Source organism: Heterocephalus glaber, unplaced genomic scaffold, assembly GCF_053883595.1.
Source record: "Heterocephalus glaber isolate CG9 unplaced genomic scaffold, H.glaber_assembly_v1.0 deba00000809, whole genome shotgun sequence".
Classification (NCBI taxonomy): Eukaryota; Metazoa; Chordata; class Mammalia; order Rodentia; family Bathyergidae; genus Heterocephalus; species Heterocephalus glaber.
Genome location: NW_028258163.1, coordinates 11,760,578 through 11,779,571, shown reverse-complemented (window position 1 = coordinate 11,779,571; position 18,994 = coordinate 11,760,578). Strand labels below are relative to the sequence as shown.

The following is an 18,994-nucleotide window of genomic DNA, read 5'->3' as shown; positions in this document are numbered from 1 at the left end:
TCACAGTGCTAGTCAATAAATATTAGTTCCTTTTCTACCTATGACAGTAGAAGCTCTTAGAGATGAGATTGTTTTGCTCCTTTACTAACCTGTTTCCTTTCTTTAAAATATATTTTCTTTTTCTTGCTTGAACTTTCTCCCTGTTTGTTTTTAATTAGGGTCTGCATGCTGGGTAACCGCACTCTTTCATCAAGACACATAGATATTTGCTCTAAGACCAAGGAAATTAACAACGTGACAGTACCATCAAAGTTATGGGGCTTCTTCTGTAACTCCAGTCAGTTTTTCAATGCCACCTGTGATGAGTACTTTGTTCACAATAATGTCACTTCAATCCAGGGCATTCCTGGCTTGGCTAGCGGTATCATTACAGGTAAGTTAAGGAGTTAGTAGACATGTTCTTTATTCCTCTGTAAGGAGATAGTTGTCCCCATCTTAAGACTCTTTGCACTGCCTTCCTTAAGCTTAGTACGCAGCAGAATTATTCAGGGTGCCTTGTAGAGTATCATCTGTTAAAATTTTACCTCCTTTGAGAGTAGAGCAGAGCTAGCCAGGTGTGGTGGTGCACACCTGTAATCCCAGCACTTTCAAGGTTGAAGCAGGAGGATTACTGCGAGTTCAAGGCCAGCCTGAACTACACAGTGAAACTCTGTCTCAAAAAACCAAAAACGAAACAAGAGAATAGAGCAGAGCTAGAATAAGATAAAATAGTTTCTGTAGTCTGATCCTCTTCTCTTTCCTTACCTTTCTATTTTGAGATAGGGTCTTCCTTTGTTGCCCAGGCTGGCCTCAAATGATCTTCCTGCCTCATCCTTCTGAGTATCTGGGACTACAGGAATGTACTACCATATCCAAATTTGTGTGTTCTTGAAAAACTGACAGTGTTATACCTGAAAAGACAACACATTCACACGTTTTCCTAATTCAACTAAATTGAAATTCTTTCCTTAAGTGACATCTATCTTAAACGTTTGGTCCACGAATTTCTTTGCACATTAAGCAAGTTCACTCTAAGGTATTAAAAATTGTATAGATGACTAGTAAAAAATAATAGGCTTTAAGAGACATTGCGCTTAACTTTTACTAATTTGTATTAGAAAATTTAATTGTGTTTCTCATACTAAAACATCTTGTCAAATAATCTTTGAAATGAGGAAAGACATTTTTATGTGTGTTTCATTGCACAATACATCTGTGTATAATATGTGATGGTGTTGAAGAAGCAAACAACCCTTTAAAAACTGTTAAGGAGTCTAGGATTGTGGGAGAGTGGTAGAGTGCTTGTGCAGCATATGCAAGGCTCTGGGTATGATCCCAAACCCCACAATACCTACATATATACATACATACATACATACATACATACATACACACACACACACAAACAAAAAGAAAAATAAAAACTATGTAAAGGAGTCTGATTTTAAATGTTGTTTATGAAATTTATTAGTATGTTTTTTTTCGAGACAGGGTCTTGCTATATAGTTTAGGCTGCCTTGAACTCACTGTACAGCCCAGCCTGGCCTCAAACTCACAGCAATTCTCTTGCCTCTGCCTCCCCAGTGCTGCAATTACAGGTGTATATCACTACACCTGGCCAGCTAGTTATATTTTTACTATACTTCTTTTGATTATTATGTTCTTTATCCCTCTGCAGAGAACCTTTGGAGTAATTATCTCCCTAAGGGAGAGATCATTGAAAAGCCCTCAGCCAAATCATCTGATATTTTGGGAAACTTAAATCACGAATATGTTCTTGTTGACATTACCACCTCCTTCACTCTTCTGGTGGGGATATTCTTTCCCTCTGTCACAGGTAAGTGACAGTGCTAATGTCTATTTTAGAAGATTCCAGACCCAGGGAGTTATTTTTTTCAGGAGGCAGAATTATACTCTCAGGATTCCTAGATTTGCCTTTACTCTTCAGTATCAGTGTGAACATCAAAGTGTCTGGGAACTCAAGAAGTTAACTTTGTTTTTCCCCCTCTCTGAAGGTATCATGGCTGGATCAAATAGATCTGGAGATCTGAAAGATGCTCAGAAGTCTATTCCCATTGGAACGATCCTTGCCATCCTGACCACATCCTTTGTCTGTATCCTTTTCATGGATCCAGTCTGAGTCGTAGTTTTAGGAACATCCAGTAGAACTAGGGTGACCAGTGTTTTAGTAAAGGTTTTTCTCTCTACCATCTTCTTGCCAGATACTCTGCCCATTTCATATACAAAATTCAAGCAAAATTTTTATTTTGATTAGTGAATTTAGCAACTTACTTTAGTGATAAAATTATTCTGATTCTCTACTTTCTGTCTGATGTTAGAGGGTAAACAGCAGTTTCCTTGACCTCAGTATGGTAGATTTAAGCAATGTTGTCCTTTTTGGTGCATGTATTGAAGGGGTTGTTCTCAGAGACAAGTGAGTAGTTAAATTCAAATTCTTTGTGTCATTTTCATGACATATGGTCATCCAACATAGCTCCAAGACAATTATAATCTCAAAAACCCAATCTAAGGTATCAATGATTGACTACCAACTAGAAAATATATGTACTGGGATAGGGGTATGGCTCAGTGACAGGGTAGTTGCCTAGCATGTGCAAGGCCATAGGATTGATACCCAACACAAAAGAAAGAAAAGAAGAGGATAGAGAAAGAAAAGGAAAAGAAAGAAGGGATAAATATATTTGTATATAGTTTCCTTTTAAGGATAGTGAATAATAAGGACCAGTATGTTGCTATAAACATGTGAGCCATAATGAATGTAGCTCTTTTAAAAAGCAGCAAATTTGTCTTAATACTTTGTACTTCCGTGTACACCAGAACTGTTAGAGAGCTAGACTAAAAGTGAAGGAAGGCAATTAAAAACACCAAAAACAAAACTTTCAAGTGTTTCTAGCATTTCCTTTATGAGCGATAAATATCTATCTAATTCTCTTTGGCATTTCGAATCAAAGCCTGAAATGTTTTTTATTTCCTTCGTGAAGGCTGCTAAGTGTGTAGTTTTTCTTTTCTCCTATGTATTTTGAAAGTCCTTTTTTTTTTTTTTTTTGGTACCAGGGATCAAACTTTGGGCCTTGCGTTTGCAAGGCAGGTGGCAGAACCACTGAGCTAAATCCCCAGCCTTTCTCCTATATATTTTTCAAAGATATTTCTAGACAGTCTTTTCTTGAAACCTATTACTTCTCACATTTTAACCATCTTGGTTAATACAGCCTCACCATTCAGCCCTCTTTCTAAAAGGTGTCATCATGGACTTTTCCATTAATTCCTCCATCCAAGTGGTTTCTAAGCCTTGTAAATTCCACCTTCCAACCTTAATACATTTCATTATTTACCCTTTCCTGCATCCCCATGACTTTGACCTGGCTTTCAAGATTCATTGCACACATTACCTCAGTAATGTTCCTTTCAGTTCTACTATCTTTTAATCCTTCCACACTGCTACCACAATGACTTGACTTTTTTTCCCCAGTACCAGGAATTAAACTCAGAACCTTGTGCTTGCCAGGCAGATACAGCACCACTGAGCTGCATTCCTGGCCCCAGAATGACTTTTCTAAAACACAAAATTTGTTTACACAAATTTCTCTGCTTCAGAGCTTGCTAAATTGCCCTTAAAACTCATCACTTTGATCTGTCTCTCTCTCTCTCTCATTTTACTCTTACCTCCCACCATTCCTTCATAAACTCCCTATGCTCGAGCCATAACTTAGAGTTAAATATGTCTTGTTTCAGATTACTGTCAATCTGCACATTTGTGTATCCTGTTTCCTGGGCTTAGAGTGGGTGACTTCCACCTAGCTGGCTCATATTCATCTTCTAAGACTAGGCTAAGTGTCTTCTTTTCTATAAAGTTTTCCTGTACTCACCTAGAGAGAGATAACCACTTCTCCCTTGTATACCCACTATAAAGCACTGGACTGTGTGCTGTGCTGACCATGCTGTATTACAGTTGTCCTTTTTCATATCATTTTCCCTACTAGATTGAGCTGTTTGAGAACAGGAAACCTAATAGATGCTATATAAAGACTATTGAGAAAAATAAAATTGCATAGTGTACATATGTATGTATAAGGAGCACTATCTATATATGTGGTATATTGTAATGGAAGATTTATGGAGATTTGTTAAATTATATCTTAATATAAAAATTACTGAGAGTGTAAATTTGAATACCACTTTGAAACACTATTGGTCATTATCTCTTAAGGTTGAATATGTACATACCTATAACCCACCAATTCTATTTCTAGGTATATCCAACAGAAATATTTGTATGTATGCATTAAGATCATGTACAAGAATTCTCACCATAGTAGTACTTCTAAATAGCCAAGATCTGGAAATAATCTAAAAATCCGTTAATAGTAGAATGAGTAAATTATGTATTCATCCAATGAAAAACTATACAGCAATAAACATAAATGAACCATAGTGGTAAAGAATTTTATAATGATAAGAGAAACCAAACATAAAATGTATATATTGTGTTTCATTTATATGAAGTTTTAAAACAGTTAAAACAACTTATTATTAAGCAATATAGTGGATAGTGGAGAGGAAAAAAGGGCTAATGACTAGGAATAGATATGAGAATTTTGGATGCTGGTAGTGTTCTGTTAGTTGATCTGCATGGTAGTTACATAGGTATTTGCTTTGTGGAAATTTATTGATATGTACATGTGTTTTTTGCACATTACTTTTTGCATACTTTAAAAAGTATTTAAACAATGAAACGATTCACAGAGCTAATTTAATTCACCCCTTAGATTAGCAATGACTTAAATTTTTAATATTCACAGTTTGTGTGGAGTATGTATGTGCCATAAGACTTGAATGCTCACATACTTCCAATGAGAGCAGAATATAGTATAAACCTTTCTGTTTGGTAGTGATTTGAAAATGTTTTACTATATTGATCTTTTTAAAAAATGCTTATTCCCTCTTAGGAATCTGCAGTAAGGGAAAAAAAATCTGATGTGTCTGTATACATAAAGATGTTAAATACAGGTCAGGCATGATGGCACACAGCTATAATCCCAGCTCCTGGGCAGCCTAGGAAGGAGGATAGAAAGTTCAAGCCCAGCCTTAGCATCTTCGTGACTTAGCAAAATACTATCTCAAAATTTTAAACAGGGCTGGCTGGGAATGTAACTCATTGCCCTGGGTTCAATCCCTAGTAACACACATACACTCACAGACATTAATTACAGTGAAGAATGAGTAATGTAAATTATGATACAGTATTATTCAAAGCACTAAATTTTTATGCATATTTTTTCATAACAGAAAAATGCATATGCTTAAAAAGAATACAGAATTATAAGTGCAGTCAACTCATCCATGTTTTTAAAAACAGTAAATAGACTAAACATATATAAAGTATGCACAAAATAGGAAGAAAAGGTCCAAAGGGGTACGGGTAGTGGGAGGGGCAGGGGAAAGGAAAGAAGGGAAAGGAAAAATGATGAGAAATGGAAGAAATGGAAATAAAGTCTTTGTAAATAGGGAAGGGTGGAGGAGGTGAGGGGAGGGCTGGAAATGGGGAAAAAATAAGAACCAAGATTCATTATGTAAAGGTACAGTTCCCAATGAGAAATGTAATTGTGTTGTATACCTACAGTGTACCAATAAAAGAATTTTTTTAAAAAGTATGCACAATGTTAAGATTTGGGGGTTCCCTTTTTCTATTTTTCTGTGCTTTTCCAATTTTTCCCTAAAACCAGATTATTTTAATCTGACGGGGGGAGCTATAACTAAAGCTTAGCTTATTTTATGGTTCTAAGGGTTTTTTTTTTTTTAATAGGGGTCATCAATGCTTTGTTTTTGTGTTTCGGTGGTGGTAGAGATTAACCCATGGCATTTGCACTGAGCTATAGTCCTAACCCTTTTTTACTTTTTTTTTTTTTTTTGAGATGGGGTCTTACTAAGTCATAAAGTTACCCAGGCTGGGCTTGAATTTGTGATCTTAGTGCCTCAGCCTCCCACAGTGCTGGGCAGGTGCTCTACCACTGAGCTACATACCCAGACTGCTGTTGTTGCCTTTTAATCAGAGCTATCTACCTTTGCCTGTCTTAGTATTCATGTGTACCTCAAGTTTAATTCTCTGAAAATTATAAATAGACAAAAGTGGGTGAAATGTCTTTCTGTTATTTCAGCATAAAGGTATTTACAGATTACATTTCCTTGCTGCTGATTTCTTTCCTAGGTTTGGGGATGCTGTGAAAGGTAACTTGGTGGTGGGCACCTTATCTTGGCCGTCCCCATGGGTGATTGTCATTGGCTCCTTCTTTTCAACATGTGGGGCTGGACTTCAGAGCCTCACAGGTGCACCGAGGCTGTTACAGGCTATAGCCAAGGATAACATCATACCATTCCTGAGGGTGAGTGACCCTTTCTTATGACCTCCTCTAATTTCTCAGGTTTTAGGAGAAATAGTGTGGTCATAAATCACAAATATGCAGACAGGTAGGTTTTTAATAATGAACTTTCTAATTTCACCAACATGAGTTTATATATAATTGTGGTAAAGGTGTTTAAAAGATAACACTGTTGTAGCATTATTATCTTTCAGATGTGTGAAACTTCAGGTTAAAAGAATTAAGAGCACATTTACTCAGGTCTATGCCTGGTATTTTCCCTCCTATCTACAGGTTTTCGGTCACAGCAAAGCCAATGGGGAACCTACCTGGGCTTTACTTCTCACTGCTGCCATTGCAGAGCTGGGAATCCTAATTGCATCCTTGGATCTTGTGGCCCCAATTCTATCCATGTAAGAGCCAGTTATTATCTTCAGTTATTCTTATTTAAATGATACATCGCTCATGATTTCCATCAGTCATATAACAGTAGTGAAAACGACAGAGTGAGTCAAATGCAGGTTTAACCTCACTTAAATGGTACTGAACATTCCAGAGAACTTTCATGTAGGGCTGACTTACCCATGGGCCTTGCATGTGCTGGACAAGCTCTTTACTGCTGAACTGCACCTCAGCCCTCACCTTTTCTGATTCATTATCAACTGGTTGTTAGCTTTTATTTATTCACCTGTGACTTACTGATGACTTATTATATACCTGAAACTATATAATATACTAGGAATACAAAGATGGAGAAGGTACAGCCTTAAAAAACTGATGAAATAGGGCCGGGGATTTAGTTCAGTGGTTCCACCGCCTGCCTAGCAAGCACAAGGTCCCGAGTTCGATCCCTGGTACAAAAAAAAAAACAAAAGAAAACAAAAAAAACTGATGAAAAATATATATATATAAAATATATATTTTTTGATACCGGGGATCGAACTAAGGACATTGTACTTGCAAGGCCACTGAGCTAAATCCCCAGCCCCAAAAAACTGATCATAGAGATGAAATCTTGGTGCCATAGAACTTAAAGTGAGCATCTAAGTAGCCTAGGACTCTAGAAATAGTGTAGTAGGTGACGCTTGTGTCTTGAGGCATGACTAGTTGTTTGCTAAGCAAATGAGGGGTGAAGAATATTCTAGGCAGGGTGTGTGTGTAAAGGAGTTGAGAAATGAAACAGTACAGCACATCCAGAGAATGGAAGGTTTGGCTTGGCTGTGGTGGAGCCAGTGCATGCTGGGTTAGTTAGCAGGCCAGAGAAGTAGAGCCAGGTCACAAAGAACCTGATTTTGGAAACAGTGAATAATCCTTTGAATACAAAATTATCATGATCATGTTTTCGAATGATCAAGTTGGTATAAAAGATGGATTCTAAGGATAAAATTAAGCTGGGAATGCTAATTGGAAAGAAAAAATGAGAGCCCCAATGAAGGTGACAGTAGCAGAGATGAAAAGGAAGAAAAGAAGTGTAGAGATTTATTTTCCCCCCAGTACTGGGGTTTGAACCCAGGGCCTTCATTCTAAGCTCTATACTCAGTCCCTTTCCCCTTTTTATTTTTGTTTAGTTTGGTTTTTGTTTTTTTGAGGCAGAGTCTCACTATACAGTTTAGGCTGGACTTGAACTCACTATGTACCCGGGCTGGCCTCAAACTCATGGCAGCCCTCCTGCCTCAACCTCCCAAGTGCTGGGATTACAAGTGTGTAACACCACGCCTGCAGCTTGTTTTTTTTTTTTTTGAGACAAGTCTCGCTAAATTGTGTAGGCTGGGCTTCAATTTGCAGTCCTCCTTCCAAGAATGCTGGGATTACAGGCATGTGCCACCATACTTGGTTGTTTTTGGGGGGTTTTTTTGGTGATGATGGTGCTGGGCATTAAATCCAGAACTCACACATGCTAAGCAAGTGCTCTTGCTGCACTGCCAACCCAGATTTTTAAATAGTTGAATCTCATTAGACTTGATAAGTGAATTTAGAACAAAGATGAGTAAGGAAGAAGAAACCTGGTTTATCCTATAAACAACTGGGTACAGTAATAATGTCATCAGCTGAGAGAAAACATAGCATGAGTGGGTTTGTGGAAAGAAGTTTAAATTTCTCTGCTTATTTAATCAAGGGTTACTGGTCTAAAAATGGGCTTCATTACATCAGAGGTCTCCAGTGATTTAAAATAAACCTCAAGGAATCATTTTATAATAGTCATTGTTCTTAAGGGTGTTTTGTTTGTTTTGTTTTGTTTTGTATTTTGGTACCAGCGATGGAACTCAGGACCTTGCACTTGTGAGGCAGGCGCTGGAACCACTGAGCTAAATCCCTGGCCCTTGTTTTGTTTTTTTGCAGTGCTGAGGATGCAACCCAGGGCCTCACACTTGCTAGGCAAGCGGTGTACCACTGAACTACATCCCCAGCCCTTACTCTTTTTCTCTTTTTGTTCTTCAGGTTTTTCCTCATGTGTTACCTCTTTGTGAACTTGGCATGTGCCTTGCAGACATTACTTCGAACACCCAACTGGAGACCCCGATTCCGCTACTACCACTGGTGAGTCTTTTCCACTCTTCCTCCTCCCCCATCCCCCATTTCTTCCCCCTCCCCCATCCTCTTCCCTTCTTCCTCCATCTTCCTACCCTCCCTCCTTTCCTACCCCCGCATTCAGGGTTTTTGATACAATTATTTTTCTAGGCCAACCATTCCATACTATTTCTTTTTTTTTTTTGGTACTGGGGATCAAACTCGGGACCTTGCGCTTGTGAGGCAGGCACCAGAACCACTGAGCTAAATCCCCGGCCCCTCCATACTATTTCAATATTAAGTTCTCATCTGAATCTTAGCCGTCCTATTCCACCTGATAATAACCTATAATACCCACTAAAAATAAAGATCAAAACTATGAAATATTTCCAGCCTCCTTCATTTTTTTCTTCTTTTTGGTAGTAGTGGGGATTGAACCCAGAGATGATTCACTGTACTACATCTCCTACTCTTTTAAAAATTTTTTATTCTGAGACAAAAAATCACACTAAATTGTCCAAGTAGGCCTCCAACTTGCAGTCCTCCTGCCTCAGCCTCTCTCATGCCCAGCTTAGCCTCCTTCATTCTTCAGGTTAAACGGTGTTCCCTTTGCTATTTTCCTGTTTCCCTCTTAGCTAAGCAATAGACTTCATCCCTTTCTATTTATACTCTGATAATTCTCATCATTTTTCATTCTCAGCCCTAAGAGAATTTCATTTATTAGTTAAAAATGTGGGCTATGGGGGCCAGGGATTTAGCTCAGTGGTTCTGCTGCCTGCCTCACAAGCGCAAGGTCCCAAGTTCGATCCCCGGTACCAAAAAAAAAAAAATGTGGGCTATGGCAACAGGCAACCCAAGTTAATATCTCAGCTAATTACTGTCTTGTAATCTTCAAGCATATAGCCATGTAAAATTTCATTTTACTCATTTGTAAAAGAGGACTCATAAATCTGAAGTGCTTAGTAGAGTGCCTAGTGTGTAGTAAGGCTCTTAATGGAACGTTGCTGCTGCTGCTGCTGCTGCTGCTGTTGCTGCTGTTGCTGCTGTTGCTGCTGTTGCTGCTGTTGCTGCTGTTGCTGTTGCTGTTGCTGTTGCTGTTGCTGTTTCCTGTTGCTGTTGCTGTTGCTGTTGCTGTTGCTGTTTTAGTTGAGCCTTCCTAGTCCTGATGGAGTCATCCAAAATTTTGGCTACTATCCCATCTCTTTCCCATGTCTTTTCTCTTATAAGCTTAGAGTTCTTTAGTTAGGTTCTGTATGCACATACCCGTTGGTCTCTTCCACTTTGCCAACTTCCCTTGATCCTTTACTGCCTTCACTTAACCAATGGTGGGCAGTGATAAGACCTTTACCTGGCAGAAATTTAGACCTTCAACTGATTTTAACACCTCTAATCTTCTTTCTACCTTTAACTTTACTTAAAAATTCACTAAGAATATTTTTTGTGTTGCTATTTTGCTTCTATTCTCTTATTTTAGTAGATTTTAATCTTCAGGTTAACAACTCTCCTATTCATGCTTTAAAATTCATCACAGAGCTCAGAAGTTCACTCTGTACACAGAAAAATTTCAGTAAATACAGTTGCTTACCCAATTTATTTGATTTAAAAAAACACTTCATCACCCTACAAAGTTTCTCTTATACAGTAGTCTATGAGAAAATTAACGGCAGCCGGGCGTGGTGGCCCACACCTGTAATCCTCAGGAGCCTGAGGCAGGAGAATTGCTGTGAGTTTGAGGCCAGCCTGAACTACACAGTGAGACCCTGACTCAAAATGAAAGAAAGAGAGAGAGAGGGAGGGAGAGAGGAAAACCAGTGGCAGATTTTTCTCAGTGAGTTCTGTGGTTATGCTAATCAAATATTCATAAAAGTTTGGGGAATATTTATATGAAAAAAATTAAAGATTATAGAGTTATTAACATTTCCAACTGTACATTCAATCCCTGCTTTTCCAAATGATTATTAACTAATCATCCTCATAACTACAGATGACTTTTGTGTAGAGTACTTATTCATTTACACTGGTGGAAAGCATCTTCTATTACAAAGGGGCCCAGTATATATCTACTGACTTGCCAATTTGTGACAAGACAACTAAGAAATTGAGAATAAGCATTTAGAAACTTCTATAGATAATCAGCATTGCCACATAGGCTGAGGATGTAGCTCAGTGGTTGGGCACTTGCCTAGCATGTTGCAAGGCCCTGGGTTCATTCCTTAGCACTGCTAAAAACAAATACAGAGGTCCGGGGACTTAGCTCAGTGGTGCCTGCCTCACAAGTGTAAGGTCGATCCCCAGTACCAAAAAAACCCAAAAAACAAATACAGAGCTGGGCATGGTGGCTCATGATATAATCCTGGCACCTTTAGCACGTGGTTTATTGTTTTTGTTTTTGGGGTTTTTATTTTTCCACTTAGATACTTTCTTTATATTTTTGTTTTTAATTTTCTAGGGCCCTGTCTTTCATGGGAATGAGTATCTGTCTGGCTCTGATGTTCATTTCTTCCTGGTATTATGCCATCGTAGCAATGGTAATAGCTGGTATGATCTACAAGTACATTGAGTACCAGGGGTGAGTGGATTTTAACTTGATCACTGCTGAAATTCTCAAGACTACCTATTTTTTTGTATTCAGTTTAATGAAAATTACATTAAGGACCTAGATAACTTCATTTTCCACAACTATATTCTGCATCCCTAATTCTCTTAATCATCTTACAACTTTTTCATCACAAGGGGAACCTGTTAAGAAAGTATGCATGGATCATGAAAATAACTAAAAGGACGTATCTAAATAATAATGATTAGTACTAAACAAAGAACACAATACAAATATTTTCAGTAATCTCTTCAATCAAGGTATTGTCTGTGACATAAAAATGAAATTATCCCTGAATAATTTTGTAACTACAACCTCATAACTTCCAGAAATGTGGAATAAATAGCATTCTGATTCAGAAGATCACATTGAATTTTACTTTTAAGTTATTTTTTCATTTACTTTTAAATTATTTTTAAAATAACTTAAATTGGGGTCTTTAATAATTTCCTAATACAAATTGCTATTTTACATTGTTGCTTTTGCATAGATGTACAAGACTGACTCTTCCAAGTTTTATTCTGAAGTGTTTGTGCAGTGCAGTCTGTTGGTACATGGTGGTGTTCACCTGGCTCACAATGTTAGTAACATATACATCATTGATAGGAGTTTAAATGTCTACCTTGTGTATATGTTACTTTTACTTTCTAAAGTGAACCTTTTTTTGAAATTATGCTTCCTGTATTTTAAATCTTTCTCTACTATTTTCTCTTTTTTCTCCCAGAGCTGAGAAAGAATGGGGTGATGGTATCCGTGGGCTGTCACTCAGTGCAGCCAGGTTTGCTTTGCTTCGGCTGGAGGAAGGACCTCCACACACTAAAAACTGGAGGTAAAGAAATCACTCAATAGGGGCCAGGGATGTAGCTAAGTGGCCCTGCATCTGCCTGGCAACTCCAAGGTCCTGAATTCAATCGCTGGTACTGGGAAAAAAAAAAATCAACTCAGTAGCGCTGTGCTAATACGTGGAAACCTGTACTTTGTTGATTACCAGATAAGGAAATGAATGGATGGAAAGTACCTATTTTGAACTCTCCTAAATCCTTACTGCCTTTTCTTCATGAGATTTGTGATTTAGATTTCTATCATTTGTTATTTTTCCTTGAAGACTGATCAATTTGAGCATTCAGAATAACCCAGTACCCTCATGTAGTCATTCCTCTGATCTTTCTTCTGTCAAATTATGTGTTTTACCCAGTTCTCCTGAATCAAAGGATGGAATCGTCATTCTGTTTCTGCAACCCAAAATGTTTTCTTCCCTTTTCATAGGCCTCAGCTGCTTGTTTTGCTGAAACTAGACGAAGACTTACATGTCAAGCATCCTCGCCTCCTTACATTTGCCTCACAGCTGAAAGCAGGAAAGGGTCTCACTATTGTGGGCTCTGTCATAGTGGGGAACTTCCTGGAAAATTATGGTGAAGCTTTAGCTGCTGAGCAGGTAAGAGTGAAGATTTAGTTGACTTAATGGAAAAGCTTACAGCTTTGTGACATTAAGTAGTAAGACTTTAGACTTCTAGGTTAATCCCTTTCCTGTGTGAGGTAGGTGGTTTCCCATTTAGTGCTGACTTCTGAATAATTATGTTCTCCCAAATAATAAAATGAGCCAGAAAATATTTATTTATTCTTCCTTCCCTAAAGCATTACTAAACTGTAAGATTATCAAGGGTAACTATTATTTCCAGATAAATTCTAAACATTGATTTGAGCACTGACAGATGTTTTATAAGTTAATCTATCCATTGAACTCTAGGGAGGATGCCAAGAACAGCTTTTCTTCTTCTTTACTAGCTTACATGATATCATAAGCGAGATTCTTTTGCTGTTTCCAGTTAGCTGTACTGAACATTAAAGTTCTGCTTGAAGGAAGTCATATCACTCTGATAATTACCAGAATTGATAGAACTAATCCTGTTATTTGGAGAAATTTTTAATTGTATTTCAAAATTTTTACTACATTTCATTTTGGAATCCTTTGAAACCCTAAAAACTAGAATGCTGAGAAAAATGAGTCTGGAATTATGGTAAAAGTTAATAAAAAGAACACAGGATTGCAAATCAAGGTTCTTACCCTACTATACCACTGACTTAATCTGTGCCTTTGGAAAAATCAGGTGCATTTTCCACATCGTTATTCCCTTCCCCTTTTTATCAAAAGGGTTGAGTAAATGAGATATTATCTGACTAAATAATAGTAATCAAATATAAGCATCATAAATTGTCACATTTAAAATTTCAAAAAGGATTCAAGAATAGAAGTAGCAAAAAGGAAACTTCTCAAATGCTAACAGTGGAACTGAATCATCAGATCGAATTTTTTGGAAGATAAGTGAGCTTGGGACCAGGGTTGAGGAAGAAAAGAGACTGTGTTCACACCAGGAAACTCCTACTGGTCAGTTAAGAAAGTATGCCAGATATTCTCTTTGTGGAGATTCCTGTTCTTAGTTTATAAGTATATTAACAAAGGAGGAAAAATAGAATAGACAGTCAGAGAAACTGCACGTAGACAATCAGCTATAGGTGTAAAAGTACGCAGTAAGCACTTAGAAAGTGAAAAAGACAAGCCCAGGATGGTAGCACATGGCTGTAATCCCAGCACTCAGGAGGCTGAGGCAGGAAGATTACAAGTTTGAGGCCAGCCTGGGCTATATAGTGAGGCTGTGTCTCAAAAAAGAAAGAAAAATGAAAAAGACAAATGAAGATGACGTTTCATTGGAACCATTTTAATATTTTAGACTTTATCTATAGGAGATTGAGTCTTATGCCCAGTTTTAAAAAGAGATAGGGAACCCAGTATGGAGGAGGAATAATGAATTAAAAGGTCCAGGGCAAAGCAGTTCATTGTTGAGGTACTCTGTCTCTTTCAGACCATTAAGCACCTAATGGAAGCAGAGAAGGTAAAAGGATTCAGCCAGCTGGTGGTCGCTGCCAAATTGCGAGAGGGCATTTCCCACCTCATCCAGTCGTGTGGCCTTGGGGGCATGAAGCACAACACGGTGGTGATGGGCTGGCCTAATGGCTGGCGTCAGAGTGAAGATGCCCGTGCTTGGAAAACTTTTATTGGTAAAAACATTTTCCCAAATAACCTGAGAGCCCAAATAGTCTGTCACCCTAACCTCACCCCCAGCCTCCTAAAGTAGGGATTATGCCATCACTGAAACATGATCTTATTAAGGATGCCAAAAAACTACTAGTAGTAATAACCTGACTTTACCCAGCCTCTCCAGCCTTTTACATTTATGTTCACAAACTGTTTATCTCTGTCAAGTCTTATCCTGGGAATTATCTGCTAATTTTCTATATTTTCATTTATGATTTTTCATATTGATATTATTGCAGGAGTTAGGATTGTCCTTCAGCATCCAAGTCCACCAAGTTTACATAACCCCCTTAGAAATGTAGCAGTCAGAGTGTGTATAGTAACAGTCATGGTACTCAGCCCACTTCTCTTAGCTGTTCAGATTGTTCGCCATGATTTTTGTGACTTAGGTAACCCTACTGATACCTAAGGACACCTTCTTCAAAGAAATACAAAAGAGTATTTTCCTTGCTTCCCTAACTTGGTGGGAAGTAAAGCAAGCCTAAAGATTATTGTCTGCTTATCCTGAATCTTTTTTTCTCCCTAGGCACAGTTCGAGTGACAACTGCTGCTCATCTTGCTCTGTTGGTGGCTAAAAATGTCTCCTTCTTTCCCAGCAATGTGGAGCAATTTTCTGAGGGCAACATTGATGTGTGGTGGATTGTGCATGATGGGGGGATGCTCATGCTATTACCATTCCTACTGAAACAGCACAAGGTATTTTAGACAACTTTTTATTTGTATTTCTTGAAGGACTTTTACATTTACTATAAGGTTAAAAAATAGTGTTTGCATATACAGTGGCTTTGGTTTTTATATTTATAGCATAAGATGAACACTGAAATAGTAATGTACCCAAAACAAAGTCTAGGCCAGAGTCTCACAGACCGTCTAACATATCACCTGGAACAACATGCTGAAGTCTGTATCCACCTTGGCTCCACAGGAGTGAGAGGTTTAATTTAATGACTGCTGTGGTGCAAGTCTATACCAGTTGTCTCCAGGAAGCACCAGGCCTCTGGCAGCACATTCTCATGGAAGTGTGTGAAATGTGCTTAGAAATCATGAATCTCTTAAAGTACAAGACCAAAGCACACATCTCTAAAATAAAATCCAACCCTGAGTTGGAGTGATTTGAGGGACTTAATCCTCCAAATAGCTGAAGTACATAAGTTTGAGTGCACAGCTTTACCATGCTCCAACTATGTGCTTTAATAAAAAAATACATGGACAAAGAAACAGTTTTAAAGAAGTGGAGGAGGTTGTGCTGCAAGTATACAATGAATGGAACAACAACATAAAATAGCAGTAAGGAAACATGAGAGACTTGTAATGAAGAGTTCGGCTGTAATTAAAGAAAGGAGGGGGCTGTGTCACATTTGCCAAGGGGAAGGAAGCTTTCTAACTGCAAGGACGTAATGAAGACTAAGCTCCATGCTTCTGGGAAGAAACGGTGGGACCAATAAAGGAGATAAAGAGACTTGTTTCAAAGTACTGTATTGATAATTAAAACTGAGTTAATTGGGCCGTGGATTTAGCTCAGTATTTCCACCGCCTGCCTCACAAGCTCAAGGTCCCAAGTTCAATCCTCGGTACCAAAAAAAAAAAAAAAGAAACTGAGTTAATTGAATGATACCAGAAGCATGGTTTATAATATTCTGGCATCTACCCAAAAGCAAATTCAGAACCAACATCAATATAGCATATTTGGGACTTATCAATAGGAGAGGATGGTCCCATAACTCTGGGTCAGCAGTAACCTTCCTTACTGCTTGTACTCACCAGGAAATTACCATTTCCTTAAACTATGATTTCCTCAGAGACCCTGGTGAGTTTAAAAGAAGCAGCAGGTATCATGACACTGAGGGAGAATTCCTGCCTCTTGGTCCCCTAGGCACCTTTTGACCCTTTTCTGGGCAGCCCGTGCGCAGGGAAAGCTATGTGGCCACACAGACAATAGGTCTACGATGAAAACTAGACTATGTAAGATACAGCAAAATGCTTCATACTCTGACATACAACCTGGGAATAACTACTTGACATGAACACATAAGTTAGGATTAAATAAGTATTTATGAAACAGGCCGGGGATTTGGCTTAGTGGTTCCACTGCCTGCCTCGAAAGCACAAGGACTCGAGTTCAATCCCCAGTACCAAAAAAAAAAGTATTTATGAAATATATATAAGAAATATTTAAAAATATATTAGTGAAATAGGGATGAAGAAACATAGAAGACTGTTTTATTATCATTGGTTGATAAATTGCTCACTTGAATGGTAATGCTCACATTGTACCATGAAGTAAGACAGATACTGCTTACAAGGAGAAAATATACTAATATTGTGTTTTATTTGTTAAGCTTTCTTGCAAAACAAAGCCAAACTAGGCCAGTTTAAACTTAAGAAACGTTGTTGTTTGTTATACAACACACTTTTTCATATCTCAAACTACCCAAGAAATAAGTATTATTTCCTTTTCAAAGACAGGAATACAGACTCTTGAAGTTATCTAAAGTGACCAAGCCACAAAGTAAGAGGTGCAGAAAGCATTAGATGTAGATCTTACTGAAAGCCCATGGTTTAAAAATTGTTTTTTAGGGCTGGGAATTTAGCTCACTGGTTCCAGCATCTGCCTCACAAGCGCAGGGTCCCGAGTTAGATCCCCGGTACCCCCCCCCCCAAAAAAAGATTTTTAAATTCTATTATATGTAATACCTGCTTGTTAGGGAATATTTGGGAAACTGGTAGGAAGGAAAGAGCCAAGCACATGACCCTGACTCTCAGTGATGGCCAGATCAACATTTTGGGGCACCCATTTCAGTCTTCCTGTTGTATACTATTAAAAGCATGAATATGTGACCTAATGAAATCATCATAACACCTCGCTGACAAGAATCCCATCTTCAAAAGCTATCTATAAGAGCCTTCAGTTTGACACAGGAGGTGATAACAGCTGTCAAAGGTGATCATCCCACTGATACTATCCCATTTTGCAATTGAATTCAGTTTGAGGATCCAAGCTAAAGCCCATTGCTGTCAGGGTCTCCTAAAATTCTTGAGGATCCATTGTTCTGCTCCTATCACTATCAAAACTGATGAAATGTTGTCTCTAGCCTTTCAGCATACCCCAGAGTCCTTTAAACTCATTGAAACTCATTGTGCCAGACATATCTTAATCCCGAATTGAAACCATAAACTGACAGGTCTCCAGATTAAAGTGTTTTTATTCTCCAGCAGTGCCTGATTGTCTTCAGATAGTTCTGTAATTCCTTAGTGTCTATTTGCCCAGACTATCCAGCTACTGCAACAAAGTAGCCATATAGCAGGTCCCGAGTATCTCTGGGAAAGGTAGGCCCGCTGGGGGCCCCTCCATAGCCAACTGGATAGTACCTGCCAGATACACTATGGTGCAGACTCTAGACAACTTTTTTTTTGGTACTGGGGATTACACTCAGGACCTTGTGCTTTCTAGGCAGGCAGCGGCACCACTGAGCTAAATCCCCAGCCCTAGACAACTTTTTAAGAAGTTTTTCTTCCTTCTGTCCTAGTTCACTAGACACATAGTGGTAGTTGTTGTTGTTCTTCTTCTTCTTCTTCTTTCCTCCTCCCCCTCCCCCTCCCCCTCCCAGAGCAATCCTCCTACCTCAGCCTTCCAAGTGCTAGGATTATAGGCACGTGCCGCCACACCTGGTGCATAGTTCTTCTTTGACTGTATAGTGTAGGGTCTTAGAATCTGAGAAGTTGGGATTATTCTTGGCTTTCCCAAAATCTTAGTTTCAACTTTATAAGAAAAAGATTTCTTTGTATTTAATACCAATCTAACTCCAAGTGAAATTCAGCGAATTAATAAAGTACCATGTAAGCCCTTGGGAAACACAGTGGAAGACACCTTTAAAAAATAAAGCAAGAGTCTGTCAAAGGAAGACTGAGGGATGTGTGCATGTGGGTATGTGTAGATTATGCACGTGTATGCTCATTCTTTGGTAAGACTACTTAAGTACCTCATGTGTGGTGCCATTACTGTACTATCTGAATAAAGCACCTTCTGAATGGCTCACATAGATGTGTGGGTTCAGGGTTTATTTCCCAAACACATCAAGCAAGCTGTTATCTTTGCAGTGGGTAACAGCTGGGTATCCTCTCTCTAATTCAATTCTGACAATGTTTACATGGAGGTAGCCAGGTTGAGGGCTGAGTCCCAAAAGACCACTTTCCCTCTTCTGATGCTAATTGCAAGCCTCTGCAGACCTGCTGTAAACCAAGATTCCCATGACTCCTTCCTTAGGTTGGATTAATTTTCCAGAGTAGTTTACGGAACTGAGAAACATTTTCTTACATTTCCTGATTCATTATAAAGAATATCACAAAGGATATAGATGAGGAGATTCATAGGCCAATGCATTGGGAAGAGGCACAGAGTTGCCATGCTCTTTCTGGTCACTCCAGGAGATGTCACATGTT

General features: G+C 38.5%; 1 protein-coding gene and 1 pseudogene across 9 annotated transcripts in view; one reads left to right on the top strand and one right to left on the bottom strand.

The window, feature by feature from the left end:
* Positions 1 to 18,994, top strand: part of Slc12a6 (solute carrier family 12 member 6) — a 108,377-nt gene that overhangs the window by 82,122 nt on the left and 7,261 nt on the right. For all 9 annotated transcript variants that reach the window (XM_087207546.1, XM_087207545.1, XM_087207544.1 and 6 more), the window contains 12 exons: positions 159 to 373; positions 1,658 to 1,816; positions 1,995 to 2,093; positions 2,356 to 2,413; positions 6,206 to 6,380; positions 6,651 to 6,769; positions 8,796 to 8,894; positions 11,314 to 11,433; positions 12,185 to 12,289; positions 12,727 to 12,895; positions 14,322 to 14,517; positions 15,081 to 15,250. In XM_087207546.1, the coding sequence (XP_087063672.1) occupies positions 159 to 373; positions 1,658 to 1,816; positions 1,995 to 2,093; positions 2,356 to 2,413; positions 6,206 to 6,380; positions 6,651 to 6,769; positions 8,796 to 8,894; positions 11,314 to 11,433; positions 12,185 to 12,289; positions 12,727 to 12,895; positions 14,322 to 14,517; positions 15,081 to 15,250 (1,684 nt within the window). The remainder of the gene's footprint in view (positions 1 to 158; positions 374 to 1,657; positions 1,817 to 1,994; positions 2,094 to 2,355; positions 2,414 to 6,205; positions 6,381 to 6,650; positions 6,770 to 8,795; positions 8,895 to 11,313; positions 11,434 to 12,184; positions 12,290 to 12,726; positions 12,896 to 14,321; positions 14,518 to 15,080; positions 15,251 to 18,994) is intronic.
* Positions 15,080 to 18,959, bottom strand: LOC106010771 (sorcin pseudogene; annotated as a pseudogene).